Genomic DNA, 19,483 nt, shown 5'->3' with positions numbered 1-19,483 from the left:
CAAATGTTCATCAACAGGGGCGCCTGTATGGCTTAGTTGGTTAAGCATCTGACTCTTGATTTCGCCTTGGGTCATGATCTCACGGTTTGTGAGATCCAGCCCTACCTCGAACTCTGCACTGACAAGGCAGAGCCTGCTTGGGATTCTCTCTCTCCCTCTCTCTCTGCCCCTACCCTGTTCCTATGTGGTCTTTCGCTCAAAAATAAATAATAAAATTTAAACATTTAAAAAAATGTTTATAGCCTAAACATAGCCGAAAAATAATATATATATTACTCAGCAATAAAAAGGAACTATTGATACACAAAACACACTACTAAATCATGGTGAATGAAAGGAAAGAGGGAAAAGTGTACATACTGTGATCCCATTCATGCAAGATTCTAGAAGTTCCAAGCTAATATATAGTGACAGAAAACAGGTTAGTGTTTGCCTGGGGGCAGACATCCACGACTTCATAAGGGCCAGAGTTGTGCTCTGAATTACTCTAACATTTATCACTGTTTGTTTAACAAACAAATGATGATACAGACTGAAAAGTCTCTAAACTAAAAGTTTGGGGTCTAATTCCAGAATGGCTAATTCCAGAAGTCAGGTAACCTCTGGAAAAAGCTGTCCCCTCAGAAAAACAGCTGATGTCTTGGTGGTTGGTTGTATAGGAGATCAAACGAGATAACATGTATGAAAAACAATAGCAATTGTAAGGTCTGATGGAAATTTAATTTATTCTTATTGTTTATTATTAGCAGCTAAGGAGAAGCATGAAATTAGGATTTCACAGCTCATCATCAGTGAGCATCAATGGCGCGCATTTGGAATCAGTTCTGGATTACACACACACACACACACACACACACACACACACACGTGCACACACACACACATGGGTTCCACAGATATCCGGGCATAACTTAAAATTCTTTTCTAATGCCACTGGTGATTCAGAGGTTCATTATTGGCCAAAAATTAAATGCTATATGATCAGTTAGATAGCACCTCCTTGTGACCACTGAAAATGGGGTTACATATGCCTACCTACCTCCTTACTTTATGTTACCTTCCTAGTTTGCTCAGGGCAGTCTCAGTTCCTGCCTGTTGTCTTAGCATAATTATTCATAGTATTTTCTTTTGTTCTTTCAAGTGTCAAGGCTTGACACCAAATTAACACTGAGTTCATATTTACTGATTAGGATCTCCAAGGCAGGCATCATTTCCATTCTAAAAAACGAGGCAAAGTGCTTGCTAAAATGAAGAACAACCAAGACCTATACCTGTTGCTGGTTCACCAGGTGCCTGGAACTTTCTAAATGATTTCCATGTGTTATTTAATTTTCCAGAAATCTTATGAGGTAAGGTACTCATACAGATGAGAAAGTAGGCATGAGAGGCTAAATAACTTGCCTAATGCCATGGAAGAAGGAAATGGAAGAAGAATGGAAGAAGCTGCAACCCAGCTCTGGAGCCCATGCTCTTAGTCCCTACACCCTTGGCCTTACAACAGGTGGCCACATCCTTTTTGTTTGAAGAATGAGCTGCATTCTTCCTCTGAAGGAAGAAAGAAAATGCAGATCATGCCCCCACTTCCGCTCCACCTCTGCTCTCTCCCCTACCCCAAGCATGACCCACTGTGGGGAATTATGGCTGTCCTATTTTTAACTGGGTTGTAGTTCATTCAGCCTCCCGTGTTTGTATCAAAATAATGTCCCCACAGTCTTCCTTCATGATGCAGTGAAACTGGTCTCAGAAGCCGAATGTTTACGCCAAAAAGTTGACTTTGAAAATAGACTGCTGTTTTGCTCTTCCCTTGTAGTACAATAGATAAGAGGGTGTGAAAAGCTCTTTATCAAGTTGATATAGTGGCCCTAGGTGGAAAAAGAGCACAATTTAAGTTTTCTGTGACTTCTGGCTCAGTTTTAATGGAATGTAAGTACAATGCCAGAGCCTGATAAAAATAGAAACTCTCCGGTGTCCAGGCTCTTCTCCAGATGGCGCATGGGAATCCAGATAGTAACTCATCACTCAGAAGGGTCGCTATTAATTAGTGGGAAGATGTCATACCTCACATGGGGCAGTAAATGAAAATGGCTCAGGGTTTAGAGTGGAAAGGTTGATATTGCCAGAGAATCTGGGCTGCTCCTTAAGTCCCTGTTCTGGATTAATTGAGAGTTCAGTCATTACCAATAACATGTTCGGTCATTACAAATAACAAATAACATTTCAAATAACAGGATGAAATAGAGCAAGTACAGTTGGCCCTGGTTAGAAATGGCCCCAGGGAAATTCTGGAAAAGAAGAAAGAACTGATCATGTATTCACATAAAGGATAAATGACGTTCTAGACTCCATTTAAGAAGTAAATGGAGAAACAGGGCAGCCCGTCACCTCAAGTCACCAGAGAAAAGGTGACATCTGTGGCCACCAACAGAAGACAAATGAGGGGCAGGAGGAAGGCCAGGCTCACATGTCTGGCTACTTGCTATTGGATTATCTGCTTCTTTACTGAGGGCCCACAGAGCTTGACTTTGGCTTTGCTCATAGTATAAAACTTTCAGAGGCAAGAATGCTACAAAAACAAATGTGTTCAATGAATGAGTGAAAAATTCCAGACACCCTTGGCTCATGAAGGTGGAATAAATATAAGACGAGAGAGCCTTATAACAGTTTTCACAGTAATAATTATTTTCCTTCATAAAGATCACAACTTAACTCCTTCCCATTAAGCATCACCTTCTAAGAGGAATTTGCTTTTGGCCTTGGGGGAAGCCACTTACCTCTCCAGGTCTCCCTTCTTTATCGATAGAATGGGGTGATCACAGCTATTCTCCTGGGGCTTCTTCTAGCAACTAAATAACAAGTCTATGTGCATGAGTCAAGGAGGATGACTAACCGCATAGGGAGCTAACATATGAATGCAAGAAATGAAAGTAATACAAACAATTGGCCCAGTTAAGTTAGAAAGAAGAGCGGTGTTACTCTGATTCCCTCTGATTTGCCCTCAGAAAATCTCTCCCCTGGTCGGTTCTTACTGGTTTTTACAATTTAGAGTCAGCACCAGCACCACCCTCTGTGAAGAGCTGTTCCTGGATGCCACGCTGCTTTGTTCATCTCAATGTCTGGCCCTCTTAACAGTGAACACCTTTGAGAGAACAGCCGTCCTTCATTTGGGTCTGGGGTCTGCCACTGTATGTAGGGAATGGAGATGCCAGGACATTTATTAGATAAAGGAATGAAGATTTTTGTTGGTGAGAAACACTGGGACGAGTATTCTCATTGGTGGGAATGTGGCATGAACAAAAGTGAGGACACACTTAGAATAGTCAAGAGAAGACAGGGAGGGGTGGCTTGGCTAGAGAACAAGGGTTGGGGGCGATACTGAGAAAGAAATCCACCAGAGGGGCCAGGACCACGTACTTTAGCTCCTGACCTGTAAATTCTGTTTCCTCCTTCCTTTTCAAGGACTCACGTAGTGGCTAATTCTCTCCATTATCACTTCTTGCTCCTGTCTGGAAACAGAACCAGTTCCTGAGTCTTTTATGCTAGACATACGGCCATGCACTCTACACTTTCTTACTTTTTTAAGTTCATACTTTGGATAACTAATACATTTACTTGGTTGAAACATTAGAACAATATAACAAGGTATGCACTGAGATATCATAGCCTTAGGCTCTAACTATACTATTTCCCCTCAATCCTTACCATTTTTATTAGGTAACCATTTTTATTAGCCTCTTATTTATTCTTCTAATGTTTTATTTTATACAAATATAAGGAAGTTTTTCTATACAGTCCTATTTTCTTTTTTTTTAATTTTCTTTTTTTTTTAAATGTTTACTTCTGAGCCAGAGAGAGACAGAGCATGAGTGGGGGAGGGGAAGAGAGAGAGAGAGGGAGACACAGATTCCGAAGCAGGCTCCAGGCTCTGAGCTGTCAGCACAGAGCTCGACGCGGGGCTCGAACTCACAAACCGTGAGATCATGACCTGAGCCGAAGTTGGTTGCTCAACCGACTGAGCCACCCAGGCGCCCCAATACAGTCTTATTTTCTTGTATTTCATACACAAAAGGTAGCATACTATTATATACTTCTACACTCGGCTTTTTTCCACTTAATACATCTTGGTATTCAGTTCCCTGTCAACGTGTACAGACATTTTCACTCCTTTCAATAGCTGGGTTATATTCCCCTGTGTGTGGTTAGCAGTTTAGGAAACGAGTCCCCTATTGCTGACACTTGGCTTGGTCCTTATTTTTCCTATTATATACAGGGTGGAAATGGATAGCCTAGTAATTTTGAAGAGTTTTTCAGTTTGTTTTTTTACTTGCTGTTGCCTTTTGTCCCTTGGTGATCTCAGCCATCCTTAGGACTCCAGAGATGACTTCCACATTGATAACAAAGGCTTCCTGCCAGCGCATATCATCTCCCTGTCCAGCTGTCTGTGTCGTACTAAATGCCATCTCAGAAACAACTCAACTGCAACTTTAAAACTGACCTCATTTTCTTCTTCTGAACCTCCTCTGCTTCTAGGTTTTCCTAATAAAAATGTATACACCAAGATGTCACGCTCACTCTCTTACTCACTGCCTGTAGTGACTTCCCTTCCTTGACCTTGACATCCAGTGGAGCAACAACCTCAATTTTTTTTCTTGTACAACATTTGGGGCATACATCCTTCCTTTTTGTTCTGACTGTTACTTTCTAGTCCGTTAGAAAGTTAACTCATCCTGGGACATTTAAAACAATAATATAGAATTATTTTTCCACTATAACCATCTGGAAAGCTTTGGGAGGGAAATCCCCACAATTTGGATGGGACGATTTCCTGCCATCAGGCTGTCTCATTGCTTAGTGAAGAAAATTTACATCACTGCTTATAATCGGAGACCTAGATGTCTATTTATCAGTGAGCTCTCTTAAGAGTAGGGACCTGCCTGCCTGTATACATCTTATCCCTAGCATCTCTATTGAGGGAAGGCATATGCCGTGTGCTAAGCAAATAACTGTTGGTTCTGTTTCTACAAGATAATTTCAATGGGCGGTTCCAATCTTATCTCCCACTAATCCCTCGAATGAACTTTATACCAAAGCCATTTGAACTCCCATTGATATCTGCCTTTTTGGCTTTCATGACTTGGATTATGCCATTCTCTCTGCCTGGAATATTCTTCTCCCTTTATGTGCCTGCCACTCTGGCCACATACTGAAAACCCATTAGTCTCCAAAACCCAGCATCTCTGACAAGTGTTATATGGAGTCCCCAAAGGAATCGCATTATTCAGTAGAGGAAATTGAACCAGAATCCTGGTGTCTCACTTTCCATGAGCCAAGAAACACTAGAAACTCCTAAGATCAGGAACCACTCATTTCTGTGTCCCAGGAAACGATGTCAACCTGTGCTAGAAGGCCAGACTGACCCTTGCCTTGCAACTTTTATTAAGGAATGGGGATGATCCCATGGAATAATAGATAGTAACCATTTGTAAACACAAAATCTTCTCTGCCTCAGTGATATATATGACACACTTAAACTCAAACAAGCATTAAGCTTGTACCTCTATTGTACACTAGGCAGTGTGCTAGACATGGAATGCAGGGATGATCTTTTCCCTCAAGGGGCTGAGAGACAGTCATGGCCACTGAATTAGCCTCATAAAATGCAAAATGATATCACCTACCCAAACAAAGACAAAAGCGTGATAATCCTGGACACGGGTTACCTCTGTAAAGGCCATGGCTTGTCATATAATTTTGGCAAAGTCTCTCGAGCAATTTGATTCTCAGATTTCCTACACAGTTAACGGAACTTCTTTCTTAGATGGTTACACTCTATCCTGTGTCTCTGCTTGCAACTTTCATGACAGCAGTGGGACTCTGGTTCTAAGAGTTGCTATTTTGAAAACTGGCTGCCCTCCCCTTAACTAAACCCCAGTGGCTTGCACACATCTTTTTTGTTAACCATTAATGCTTTCAACTCAGAGGTCAAATCAATAAAGCCAAGATCTCGACCAACTTGTGGTCATCTCAAGTACCAAAGCCATTTTTACCAAAGAGTACTCATCCAAGTTCTAGTAGTTCAGGCAAATTCCACTTTGGGTTAATTTCACGATGCATTTCTGAATTCCCACTGCAATTCCTAACAAATGTAGTCATAATTGTGAATTTTTTCCTCTCCTCATCGTAAGGGTTGGTGACAGGCAGCAAGCTTAAAACAGCCACTCTCTTTCACTAGGGAGACAAGCTACATGTGTACTCTAAATGAAGCCATCTGTTAGAATCTTCCAGCTCAGGAAGGAAATGGTGGGGAATCTTTCAAAAAACTCAGTTAAAGGCAACTGATATTTATGGAATGATATAAAACATCTCAAATAAGAAGACAAGCCCTTATAAGCATCCTCCTCGTATGTCACACTGGCAATGTAGCCCTGGAATGTTCCAGCCTAAAATATGTCCAGTGATGTTTCTTGCAGAAAATAAACTAGTTTATTACAGAGTTGGCACAGTCTTTGGTGGAAACCAGAACCAATATTTTAGGTCCATGCCCCAAACCCCACATACCCACTTCCATAGAATCACGTATGGCTAACACATCTTTCTTCCTTGGACAGCAGATTTTGCAATCATTTTTAATTAGTATGCTTCCTACTTGACTTATCCTCAGACAATGTGAAAGCGAAATAAAAAATAAAGTTGCTTTAATTAAAAATATGATTAGTAAGTTATTTGGAAAAGTGTCTGAAAAAAAATCAAGAGTCACCTGGCGTGAAATTTTATTCTTTCATCATTTCTTCCAAATGTGCTTGTATACTCAACCACTTTTTGGAGTTAACTAATACAAAATCATGGATTTAAAGGAAATGATTGGAATCCATGCAGGACATTTGATATCACACACTAAGTCCACTAACAAACATGGGCTCACTCTGGGTGCATTCACTTGTTCATCATTATTTTGTGTGAGGTCCTTGAGGGAGAAACGAAGGTAGAAGGCTCCCCATTGAGCTGTCCAAAAACAAGTTCACCCTTACCCCAACCTCTCTTCACACGTTGCTGCTAAACTCCAGTTCACTCAGAGGCCACTCAAGAAACTCTTCATCAACCCATGGCAGCACATAAGTGGGGACCAACTCTCAAATTCCTTGCATTTAAAAACAATGAGGTATAACTTAAGATTTGTAAAGTTTCCACATCTTTAGTGTCCAGCTCAATGGTTTTACACGGATGTTCCCATGCAGGAAACTGTTTCCCAGATCCAGACCCAGAACATTTCCAGCACCTCCTAAGGCTTCCTCATGCCCGCTTTCAGTCAACGCTCCTCACAAAGGTAATGACTATATTAACCTCTAACACTATAGCTTAGTTTCACCTGCTTTTGAACTTCATATAAATGGCGTCATGCAGTATGTACGATTTTGTGTCTGACTTTGTTCATTCAACATCATTCATTCATATTGTCATAGGTATCAGTAGTTCATTTTTTTTATTCCTATATAGAATCCCACAGTAGAGATATAACACCAATGTATTACCCTATTTAACAAATGATGGGCATGTGGGTTGTTTCTTGCTGGGCTATACAAATGACATTCTTTTTTTTTTTTTAACATTTACTCATTTTTTGAGAGAGAGAGAGAGAGAGAGAGAGAGAGAAAACGCGAGTGGGGGAAGGACAGAGAGAGGGAGACACAGAATTTGAAGCAGTCTCCTGACTGCTGTCAGCCCAGAGCCCGACGTGGGGCTCGAGCTCACAAACCGTGAGATCATGACCTGAGCCAAAGTAGGCTGCTTAACCAACTGAGCCACCCAGGCGCTCCTTTGTAAATGTTTTTTTTTTTTAATTTTTTTTACATTTATTTATTTTTTGAGAGACATAGAGAGAGACAGAGAGCGAGCACAAATTGGGGAGGGGCAGAGAGGAGACACAGAATCCGAAGCAGGCTCCAGGCTCTGAGCTATCAACACAGAGCCTGATGCGGGGCTCAAACTCACAAACCGTGAGGTCATGACCTGAGCTGAAGTCAGAGGCTTAACAGACTGAGCCACCCAGGCGCCCCTGTAAATTTTTTTTAATGAACGCTCTTATAAATATATTTTGGCAGACATGAGCCTTTTAAAAAAGAGTCTGATTTGATAAATTAGAATTATTTTATAATTTCCTTTTTGGAAGAAGACAAGGTGGTCTATTCAAATGGGAAGCTAAGAAAACTGGACTCCGACCAGATAAATACAGAGATGAATCCTCTGCAAAATTGTGTATTTTTTGTCTCTGATGCTCCCAACTCCTGACTTTTCCTCCCCTTCTGCCTCTGCTCCTAGCAATGGCAACTCTTACTCACCCATTTTTGTTCTGGGGCTTTCTCCATATTCCTTCAACTTATATCTACTCAGAAAAAAATACATAATCAATGAACTAATACTTAGATTTAAATAATAATGACATCACTTTTTCTGATGATATATGCATAGTAATAGGAAACATAGTCTAATCACAATTTCTAAGCATTAAGTACAACCATATTCTTCTTATAAACTGCCAGCCAAGGAATAGGTTATGAAAGATTATACTTCTTAAATAGTAAAACATGCTAGAGGAAAAGTTTTTGAGTTAGAGTTTCAGAGTAGTGAAAGCTGTCTAGTTGCTCTGAAAGAACAAAAGCTGGTAAATATTTGTTTCTTCTCATTATATTGAGGGGAGGAGACCTATTCTAAGCCACCAAAGGAACAGGCAAAATGATTCTCAGTGACAAGACTAGGATGAGGCTTTTAAGGAAAGATTAGAAAGAAGGCAAAACAAATATTTGGCATCATTTTGTCTTTCCTTTTTCAACCATACCCCCACAAACTTTCTGCCTCACTGATCCCATTCCTTACAAAGAAGTGAATTAATAAAGACTCTTCCTAGAAGGGAACCTATGGCTAAAAGAAATCTTAACTACCCTTGCATCTATCTATTCACTCGCCCATCCATTTGTCTATCCATCCGTCTATCCATCCACTCACCCTCACCCAACCGTCCATCCACACATTCATTCACCCTCATCCACCATTCATAAATCCATCCATTCAGCTACCCTCCCATGTATCCACTTGTCCATGCATCCACCCATCCGCTCACTCACCCCACTCATCCATCCACCCATCCACCCATCCAATCCATCCATCCATCCATCCATCCATCCACCCATCCACCCATCCATCCATCCATCCATCCACCCATCCACCCATCCACCCATCCAATCCATCCGTCCATCCATCCATCCATCCACCCATCCACCCATCCACCCATCCAATCCATCCATCCATCCATCCATCCATCCATCCATCCACCCATCCACCCATCCAATCCATCCATCCATCCATCCATCCATCCATCCATCATCCATCCATCCAACGCCTAGATCTCAGACTGGTATTCCACACTGTGGACATTCAGGCTATGCTTAACTCTTTCCAGTGATATGAGACTCACATAAGCCAAGCAGCCACCTCATTCTGACAAAGAAACACGGTCAACAAATAGCTTTCACGGGTTAGCATTATTTTATTCTTCTCATTATTTTATTCTCCACTGCTGTAACAGTTGTTTCAACCACTGGACAATAGGGTATAAAAACAAAACCCAGGGGAGCCTGGGTGGCTCAGTCGGTTAAGTGTCCGACTTTGGCTCAGGTCATGATCTCACGGTTTGCGAGTTCGAGCCCCGTGTTGGGCTCTGTGCTAACAGCTCAGAGCCTGGAGCCTGCTTCAGATTCTGTCTCGCTCTCTCTCTGCCCCTCTCCTGCTCATGCTCTCTCTCTCTCTCAAAAACATAAACATTTAAAAAATTTTTTAAAAAACATAGAAAACAAAATGAAACAAAAAAAAAAACAAGTTCACACAAAAAAGTCTTTTAAGACTGGACTCTAAAATCTAGACAGAAGGGCAATTCTGAAAGCTGAAAGTTTTCTGTAAGATTTGAAGCAGGAGAATAATTTCTCTACAAGTAATAAAGTCCTGATTCCTATTTGGTGAAATTTTGCAGCTTGGGGAGCCCAGATGTGTTTTATTTGGCCAGCACCATATTTCCAAAATAATGAATCAGTTGCTAAGTTTTAACATTAGACTATTTCACATAAACCCTGAGTCTGGCTTATCCTGACAAAAAGAGTGTGCTTAATGATTTTCATGATTTTTTTCTTATTAAAAAAATACGTTTAGTAATTACTATCTGATGTGGTGAAGAAACACTTTCTGAAATTAAATGATTCCTTCAACTTAGCTTTGGTATATTTTTTATTTCTGCTAAATACCTTAAGTTTAATATTTTAAAATAAAAAAATACGACACTATTTTATAATTTTCTTTCTAAGTACCCACCTATCAATCCACTCATCCATCCATTTTCCCATCTGGAGGGATATCTAGACTGTTATGTCCAAATGATAATGATGGTTATTTATAGATAATGGAATTTTAACTTTCTTTTTTAAAGTATATTTTTCTGAATTGCGCTCATTTTCAGTATTCAACACATACCAGTTTTATATAACAATAATGCTTGTCACTTAAAAGACTCCCTTAAAATTCAAATATATTTTTTCTTTTATCTCTTGAACTGAACTTTTAATTAATGTGATTCAGAAAATCTAAATTAGTAAAGAATGTCATTTTTTTTCAGATTATAAAAAAATATTTAAAACCAAAGTTTCTCTATTAGATCACTTCCTCCTCTAATACCAATCTAACTATTTAACTCATTTAATAATTTAGAAAAACATATGTTTTATTCTTTTTGTTGGTCAAAAACATCTAGACGTATGGGCCGAAATGTCCAAAATTTTCACTACCAATATCAATCTCATCGAGACATATCAGATTGAATTCTGTGGTACCAAATAGTAAAATAATACTTTTAAAATGACTTAAAGATCACATGTAGACTTCTATTTCTGGAAATAGGAGAAGCAAAATATATTGGAAAACCTCCTATAGCCAGAATACCTAGACATAATAGGTAATTTTAATAAGCCCCCATTTAAGTACATAGCTAAGTGGCAAGATGGCAAAAAAAAAAAAAAAAAAAAGAGTCTCCAGGGTCCAACAACAAAGAGTACTTGAAAACATGGTATTGACATAACACTGATCTAAGGCTGCCTTATGGACATTTATTGTTATTGATGATCAAGAGATATGACTTTTATGAACCACACGGGGGCAGAAGATGTGGTCTTGGGCCTGTATAAGATTGGGAGCAATATACACTGAGATCCTTGCATGAAACACGGAACCTTCCAAGGGCTAGGCCTCCAGTGAAAAGGTAGATGAGTAGGAACCTTATCAGTCTCAGCCTGGATCCTGATTGTGGAAGAGAAAAGTTTCTTCTGAGAACTGAAACATAGCAAAAATTAAATATATCCAAACTTGTAGGATGCAGCCAAAGCAGTACTTAGAGGGAAATATACAACCATAAATACCTCTATTGGAAAAGAAGAAATATGAAAACTAATCAGTAAGGTATCTATATCTGTTACCTACAAAATAGTGACTGATGCAAGGATTAAATAATAATGCTTTATTTGGAAGATCTACTCCCAGGGCAGAAAGAATGAGAAAAAGGGAAGTGAGGAAGGAAAGGTAGAAACAAAATGAAAGATAATAAACAGTGGTCATTGATTTATTACAAGCTATGATAAGACTGAACTGATTGCTTGACAGGTGTATCAATTTGCCACCTTTTTAAAATCTCCAGACAGGCTATTCAACAAAAGAGAGCCTCGAAACAGAGTCTTAAGAAAGTATTCCTTTTTGTGTGGGCCTAGGGTAGGCTAATAACAGCCCTTGCAAGAAAGGCATAAAATCCTAGCTGGATCTTTTTCCTGTATATCCCCAGTGGATCAAAAACCTTAGCTGATATGGGAAGGGCAACAAACTGTTTACTTTAAAGCACTGGAGAAAACCAAGCAAGATAAACACAATAAAACACAACAAAAACTGCTCAGAACCAAGGACAGAAAATTTTGAACACAGCCAGAGGGGGAAAAAATTACACATTACCGACAGAGGAACAAAAATAAAAATTATGGCAGGGTTCTTATGAGAAACAGTGCAAACCAAAGAACAATGATGTGCCATCTCTAAAGTGTTGACAATAAAAACATCACTCCGAATTTGATACCACAGAAAATATCTTTCAAAAATGAAGGAGAAATGAAGACTTTCTCAGACGAATGAAAATGAAGAGACTTTACTGCCAACAGTCCTGTACTATAAGACACGTGAAAGGAAATTATTCTGGTAGAAATTTGAATCTACACACACACACACACACACACACACTAATGAAGAACATTGCAAACAGAATAGCTGAAAGTAAATATAAAATCATTTCTCCTTATTTTAATTGTTCCAAAGTTAACTGACTAAAGCAAATATAGTAGCAACGTATTGTGTGTTTATAACGTTTGCAAAAGTAAAATATACGACAACAGACTGGGAGGAAGGAATTGGGAGTACACTATTGGAAGGTCCTTAACATTATAGGTAACCGATATGATACTATTTGAGGGCAGAATACAATTAGTTAAAGATTATACTGTAAATACTAGAGTGTTCACTAAAGTTATAAAAAAAGCACCAACAATAAGTCAATAGTAGAGATAAAGTGAAATAATCTAAAAGAAGGCACAAAACTAGAAGGAAAAAAAAAAAGCCCAAAGATGGAATAAATAGAAAACAACTAGCAAGGTAGTAGATTTTAACTGAAATTAGTATATAAAATATAAAGACTAAACAAACAAATTAAAAGACATAGATTATCAAATTGGTTAAAAAGCAAGACCTAGCTATATGCGCGCGCACACACACACACACACACACACACACACACACATGCACATGCCATACGTTTATAAGAAACCGGTTTTAAGTATAAAGACATAGATATGTTAAAAGAAAAAGGATGTAAAAAGATATACTAGGAAAATTCTAATCAAAACAATGCTAGAGGAGTTATACCTATGTCAGAAAAAGTAGCTTTCAACCAGGGATAAAATGGGATACTACATAGTCACTTTCTGAGGAAGCTGTAACAATCCTAAGGTGTATGTACTTCATCATAGAGCTTCAAAATATGTAAAAAAAACCCTGAGAATTAAACAAATCCATAATTACAGTTGGAGACCTAAACACTTACTCTTAAGTAAAGAGAAAAAGGTGGGATACAAAAGGTCTGGACAATACTTCAAACAACTTGACCTAATTTACAGAACTTTCCACTCAACAGGAGCAAAATACACACTCTTCAAAGCGAACACGAAATATTCCCAAAGATAGACTATTTTCTGGCCATTAAATAAACCTTAACAATTTTGGAAGAATTGAAATTCTTCCACATATATTATCAGACAATAATAGAATTAAAATAAACATCAATTACAGAAAAAGTAACTTAAAAATCTACAAATACTAGGAAGTAAACAACTCACTTATAGAAAAAGCACCTCATGAATCAAAGAGGAAATTGTAGAGAATACAGAAGCTCTTACCTGAATGAAAAAGAAAACATAACATCAAAAAACGTGGTTTGAAGCTAACGCAGTACTCAGAAAGAACTACAGACCCTACAGGCATTAAATTAATAGTGAAACATTTCCACAAATAATTCTATGATCATAAATTCTACAACTGAGATGACATTGACAAATTCCTTGAAAGGCACAACTGCTAAACTTATTCAAGAAGAAGCAAATAGCCTAATTACTCTTATATCTGAGAAAGAAATTTAATTTGTGGCTGAAAACCTTACAACAAAGAAAAATCCATAGCCAAGGTGGTTTAATATTAGAGAATTGTTTTGTCTATTAGGAAATATTAGAACAATCTATTAATGTGATTTACCATATTAGCATATTAAAGGAAAACACAACAAATGCCTCTCTCCAAAGATTCAGGAAAAGCACTAATGAAATTCAACATCCATAAAGAACAAAACCTTTTAGCAAACGAGGAAAGATACATTCTTACTTTTTGGGTAGACTATCCACCAAAAACTTAACAGCCACACTAGACTCAGTGGTGAAATATCAGAAGCATCCTCTTTAAAGTCACAAGTAATGGGGCTTAACAGTTTGTTAAGCATCTGATTCTTGATTTGGGCTCAGGTCATGATCTCACGCTTCGAGAGTTCAAGCCCCACATCAGGCTCTGCACTGGCAGCATGGCGCCAGCTTGGGATTCTTTCTCTCCTTGTATCTCTGCCCCTCCCCTGCTCACGTTCTCTCTCGCTCTCTCTCCCTGCCTCAAAATAAATAAACTTAAAAGAAACAAGTAAAGTCACAGGTGCAAAAATAATGGCTGCTGCAACACTGTTTTTCAGCATTGTACAGGTGGTCCTGGCCAATGCGGGAGGAGAAGAGAAAGTAACGACTGGGTAGGAAGAAACGAGTCACTCAAATGCACAGATGTATGAATGCTATGCAGAAACTCCTAGAGAACCCACTAGAGAACGCGTCAGAATTAATAAAAACTCAACAGTTTTTCTGGATGGCAGGTCAGTACACAAAAAGAAATTGTATTCCCGTACTCAGCAAGGCACTGTTAAAGCATGTATTTAAATAAATACATGTCACAATAGCAACACAGGTGCAAGGTATCTAAGACAAGACAACCAATGAAAGATTAACTAAATCTTTATGGAGAAAAGGATACCACTTTGAAGGACACTGATAAACCTAATAAATTGAGAGGTAGGGCTTGCCAGAGAAACAGAAGCAACAGGATGCATAGAGAGATATAGGAGAAGGTTTATTATAAGGGACTGGATCACATGATTATGGAAGCTGGGAAGTTCCCTGACCTGTCATCTGTAAGCTGGAGGCCCAGGAAAGCAGGTGGTATAGTTCCAGTTCAAACCTTAGGACCAGGGAGCCAATGGTATAAGCCCCAGTCTGAGTCCTAAGGCTTGAGAACCAGGAGGCACGGAGGTTCAAAAGCAGATGATACAAGCAGCTCACAAGGAGAGAGTGAATTCACCATTCCTCTGCCATTTTGTCCTATTTGGGCTATCGGTGGCTTGAATAAATGCCCATCTTCAGTGGTGAGATCAGTATTCTGCACTCAGTTTCTGGATTCAAATGCTAATCTCTTCCAGAGACACATAGACACAGCCAGAAATACTGTTTTCTCAGCTATCCAGGCATCCCTTAGCTCAGTCCAGTTGTTACATACAATTTACCATCACTGAGATCTCGTGTTTTTACATGGAAAGACTCATTATTGTAAAGATACCAAATTTCTCCAAATTAACTTAGAAGGAAAATCAACAGAAGAACGTGGAAGAACTCCGGTTCCTAAATATCAAGATATTTGAAAGCTTTTGTAAAATAAGTTACATCGGTTTAAGAATCTGTTTAGGTCTGAAGAGACCAAGGAAAAGAATGGAGAGCCCAGTGATCATATATATATATATATGCACACACACACACACACACACACACACACACACATACATATATATGTATGTATGTGTATATATATATATATATGTATGTGTATATATATATGTATGTATGTATATGAATGGAATCTTAATATACGACAAAGGTTATATTGCAGATCAGTGAGGAAAAGACAGATGGTTCAATAAACAGCCCTGGTAAACCTGGTTACCCAAATAGGGAACAAAAGTCAAAGTGAATTCCAATCTCATACATAAAAATCAATTCCAGGTCGATCAAAGGTCTGATTTTATATTCACCCACTAGCACTTTACGCAATAAAATGAGTGCCTCCCAAATGTACTATGCTAAGTGAAAGAAGCCAGATTCAAAAGGCTACATGCTGCATAATTCCATTTATATGGCATTCTTTAAGCAGCAAAACTATAGAGACAGAAAGCAGATCAGTGGTTGCTGGAGGCTGAGGGCGGGGAGAGAGGTTAACTACAAACAGCAAGAAGAAAGTTTTTGTGATGATGGAACTTTTTAATACCTTGATTGTGCTGGTGGTGACCCACTTGTATGTGTTTGTTAAAATTCACTTAACAATGGGGTGCCTGGGTGGCTCCGTGGGCTAAGCGATGACTCCCGATTTCAGCTCAGGTCACGAACTCATGGTTCATGAATTTGAGCCCTGCACCAGGCTCCCAGTGCCGACCCTGCTTGGGATTCTCTCTCTCTGCCGCTCTCTCTGCCTCTCAACTACTTGTGCTCTCTCTCTCTCTCTCTCTCAAAATACACAAATAAACTTAAAAAAATTCACATAACTATGCAGCAAAAAAGAATGCATTTTACTGCATATAAATTACACCTCGTAGGAAAAATTCCATTAAGAACAAAATAACTAGCCATTATGAATCTCTTAGTACCTGCCAGGCACTGTGGTTAGTGTTTCTACATGCATCCTTTCCTTTAATTTTTCACAATCACCTTATGAAATAGATAATGTAATTATTTAAGTGAAAAAATTTAAAGTGACAGAATCATTCTTCAGTGTCTTTTATTCTGTAAAGTTGCTTACATTCTTTTTTATTTTACTTTATTTTCATATTTATTTATTTAGAGAGAGAGAGAGAGCATGCACGCGTGCATGCTAGAGCAGGGGAGGGGCAGAGGGAGAGGGAGAGTCTTCAGCAGGCTCTGCACCCAGGGCTGAGCCCAGGAGGGGGCTCCACCTTACACCATGGGATCATTACCTGAGCCAAAATCCAGAGTCAGATGCTTAACTGAGTCGCCCAGGCGCCTTGCTGAAATTCTTTTCTTCTTATTTTTTTAAACTTTTAAAAATGTTTTCATTTATTTTTGAGAGACAGAGCATGAGCAGGGGAGAGGCAGAGAGAGAGAGAGGGAGACGCAGAATCTGAAGCAGGCTCCAGGCTCTGAGCTGTCTGCATGGAGCCTGACACGGGGCTCGAACTCATGAACCGCAGGATCAGGACCTGAGCCGAAGTCGGACGCTTAACCGACTGAGCCTCCCAGGCGCCCTTGTTTAAGTTCTTTTAAAAAAATTCTTTAAATCTCCTCTCTAGGAGTAATTTCTTAATTAAACATCCTTGATCGCCTTTGACCTATAACTTCATTGCCACTCAGTTGGACAGTGTAAACATTCATTTTGCTGTTAGACTTTTTACTATCTTTCCTAAGGCATATATCAAGCATTCTATCCATCTCTGCTACAAGCCATGCCTTTGTGGGAATATGCACACCCCTGTACACAAGCCTGTCACAAAAGAGAATGTGTTTCGTGACACTGAGCTTCTAAAAGGATGCAGCTTCTGTACATAATGGGTGTATAAAAATAGTCACATTCTTTAAAACTTATAATTTACTTGGAGATCATTGCAGATTCACATACGGTTGTAAGAAATAATATAGAGAGATCTCTTATTACTTGGTTTCCTCCAATGGTGTCATCTTGCAAACACAGTAACAATATTACAACCAGGATATTGACGTTGATACAGTCAAGATTACAGCACTTCTCCATCACTGGCAGAGGTAGCACCCCTACCTCGCTCCCAACTGCAACCCCTCCTTAATCTCTGGCTACCACTAATCTGCTCTGCTCTCCATTTCTATAATTTTGTCATTTCTATAACTTTGTATAAGGATATTATATAAATGAAGTGATACAGTGTGTAATTGTTTGGGGATTTTGTTTTGTTTTATTTTCCACTCAGCATAAATCTCTGGAAATTCATTCACATGTATCAATAGTTCCTTGCTTATCTGTTTGTTTTCGAGAGAGAGAGAGCACAAGTTGGGGAAAGGGTCAGAAGGAGAAAGAGAGAGAGAGAGCACGAGTTGGGGAGAGGGTCAGAAGGAGAGAGAGAGAGAGAGAGAGAGAGAGAGAGAGAGAGAAGAGAGAATCCCAAGCAGGCTCTATGCCCAGTGCAAAGCCCGACACACGGCTTGATCCCATGACTCTGGGAACATGACCTGAGCTGAAATCAAGAGTCGGACCCTCAACCGATTGAGCCACCCAGGTGTCCCCAGCTCCTTCCTTTTATTACTGAATAGGAATGTTATCAATCTGTTTAACCATTCCCTTGCTGAAGAACATCTGGGCTGTTTCTGATTTGGGGCTATTACAAATAAAGCTGCTATAAATATTCCTGTCAGCTTTTTGTGTGAGCATAAATATCACTCCTCTGGGATAAATGCCCAGGAATGCAATTACTGGGTTGTATGGTAGTTGCATGTTTAGATTCTTAAGAAATTGTCAAACTTTCTCAAAGTGTATCATTTTATAATTGCCACCAAAAATTTATGAGTGATCTGGTTTCTCTGCATCATGGCCAGCATCTGTTATTGTCACTATTTTGTATTTTAGCCATCCTGATGGTTGTGTAATAATACCTAATGGTGATTTTAATTTGCATTCCCTAAGGGATAGTGATGCCCAACATCCTTTCATGTATTTATTTGCCATTTGCTACAGAAATATCTGTGCATGTCTTTTGCCCACGTTCTACCTGGATTGCTTGGGTATTTTTTAATGAACTCCTTATGTATTCTAGACACCAGCCTTTTATTGAGTATATGGGTTGCAAATAATTTCTGTCAGTCTGTAAGTTAGCTTTTCCTTCTCTGAACGAGGTTGTTTGTAGAGTGAAAGGTTGTTTTTTTTTAATTTTTATAAAATCCAATCTGTTCATTTTTCCTTTGGTGAATAGTGCTTTTGGTATCATGTCTTGTCTAGACCTAGATGCTAGATTTTTTTCCTTTGTTTTTTTTTTCTAAAACTTTTATAGTTTTATGTTTTATGTTTAGGTCCATGATCCATTCTGAGTTAATTTTTCTATAAGGTGTCAGATTTAGGTCAAGGTTTAGTTTTTACCCCTGGATATCTAACCTCTCTTGCATCATGTGTGAGGCAGGTTGTCTTTCCTCTGCTGTACTGCTTTTTCATCTTGGTCAAAAATCAGCTGGATGGATTTGTGTGGGTCTATTTTTGGGGTCTCCACTTTGTGTGTCCGCTCCTCTGCCAATCTACGCAGTCTTGATTAGTCTTGCTATATAGTAAGTTTTGAGAGTATACTTCTTTCAAATGGTTTTGGCTATTCTAGTTCTTTGACCTTCCATATAAATTTTAGAAGAGTCTTGTGTTGTATATAACTACAAAAATATCTTGCCAGGGTTTGGGGAGCAATTGTGTAGTAAGTGGGTATGAATCTGGGGAGAACTGATCATTTTACTAAGTGAGTCCATGGACACAATATTTCTTTCCATTTTTTTCAGATCTTTGATTTCATTCATCAGCATTTTGATGTTCTTAGCATATGAATACTGTACATTGTTAGATTTAAATGTAAATATTTCATTTTTATGAGCAATATAAATGGTATTATATTTTTAATTTTGGTGTCCATGTGCTCATTACTAGCATATAAAGAATTATTTTTTGTTTACCTTGTTTAAAAAAGTTTTTTTAACATTTATTTTTGAGAGTCAGAGACAGAGCACCAGTGGGGGAGGGGCAGAGAGACAGAGGGAGACACAGAATCCGAACC

The 19,483-nt window shown here is 38.9% G+C and overlaps 1 protein-coding gene across 8 annotated transcripts in view; it reads right to left on the bottom strand.

Annotated features, from left to right (window-relative positions):
- Window positions 1–19,483, bottom strand: part of ADRA1A (adrenoceptor alpha 1A) — a 132,713-nt gene that overhangs the window by 68,447 nt on the left and 44,783 nt on the right. The window contains exon 2 of one of the 8 annotated variants that reach the window (XM_042934508.1): window positions 2,811–3,503. The exons of the other annotated variants lie outside the window; for them this stretch is intronic. Within the exon in view, the coding sequence (XP_042790442.1) occupies window positions 3,487–3,503 (17 nt within the window). The 3' untranslated portion in view covers window positions 2,811–3,486. Of the gene's footprint in view, window positions 1–2,810; window positions 3,504–19,483 lie in introns of those variants that run through there. 8 annotated transcript variants of the gene reach the window in all.

This window comes from Panthera leo, chromosome B1 (genome assembly GCF_018350215.1).
Source record: "Panthera leo isolate Ple1 chromosome B1, P.leo_Ple1_pat1.1, whole genome shotgun sequence".
NCBI classification, from domain to species: Eukaryota; Metazoa; Chordata; class Mammalia; order Carnivora; family Felidae; genus Panthera; species Panthera leo.
The sequence above is the reverse complement of the archived record's forward strand: the minus strand, read 5'-3'. Positions and strand labels throughout refer to the sequence as shown.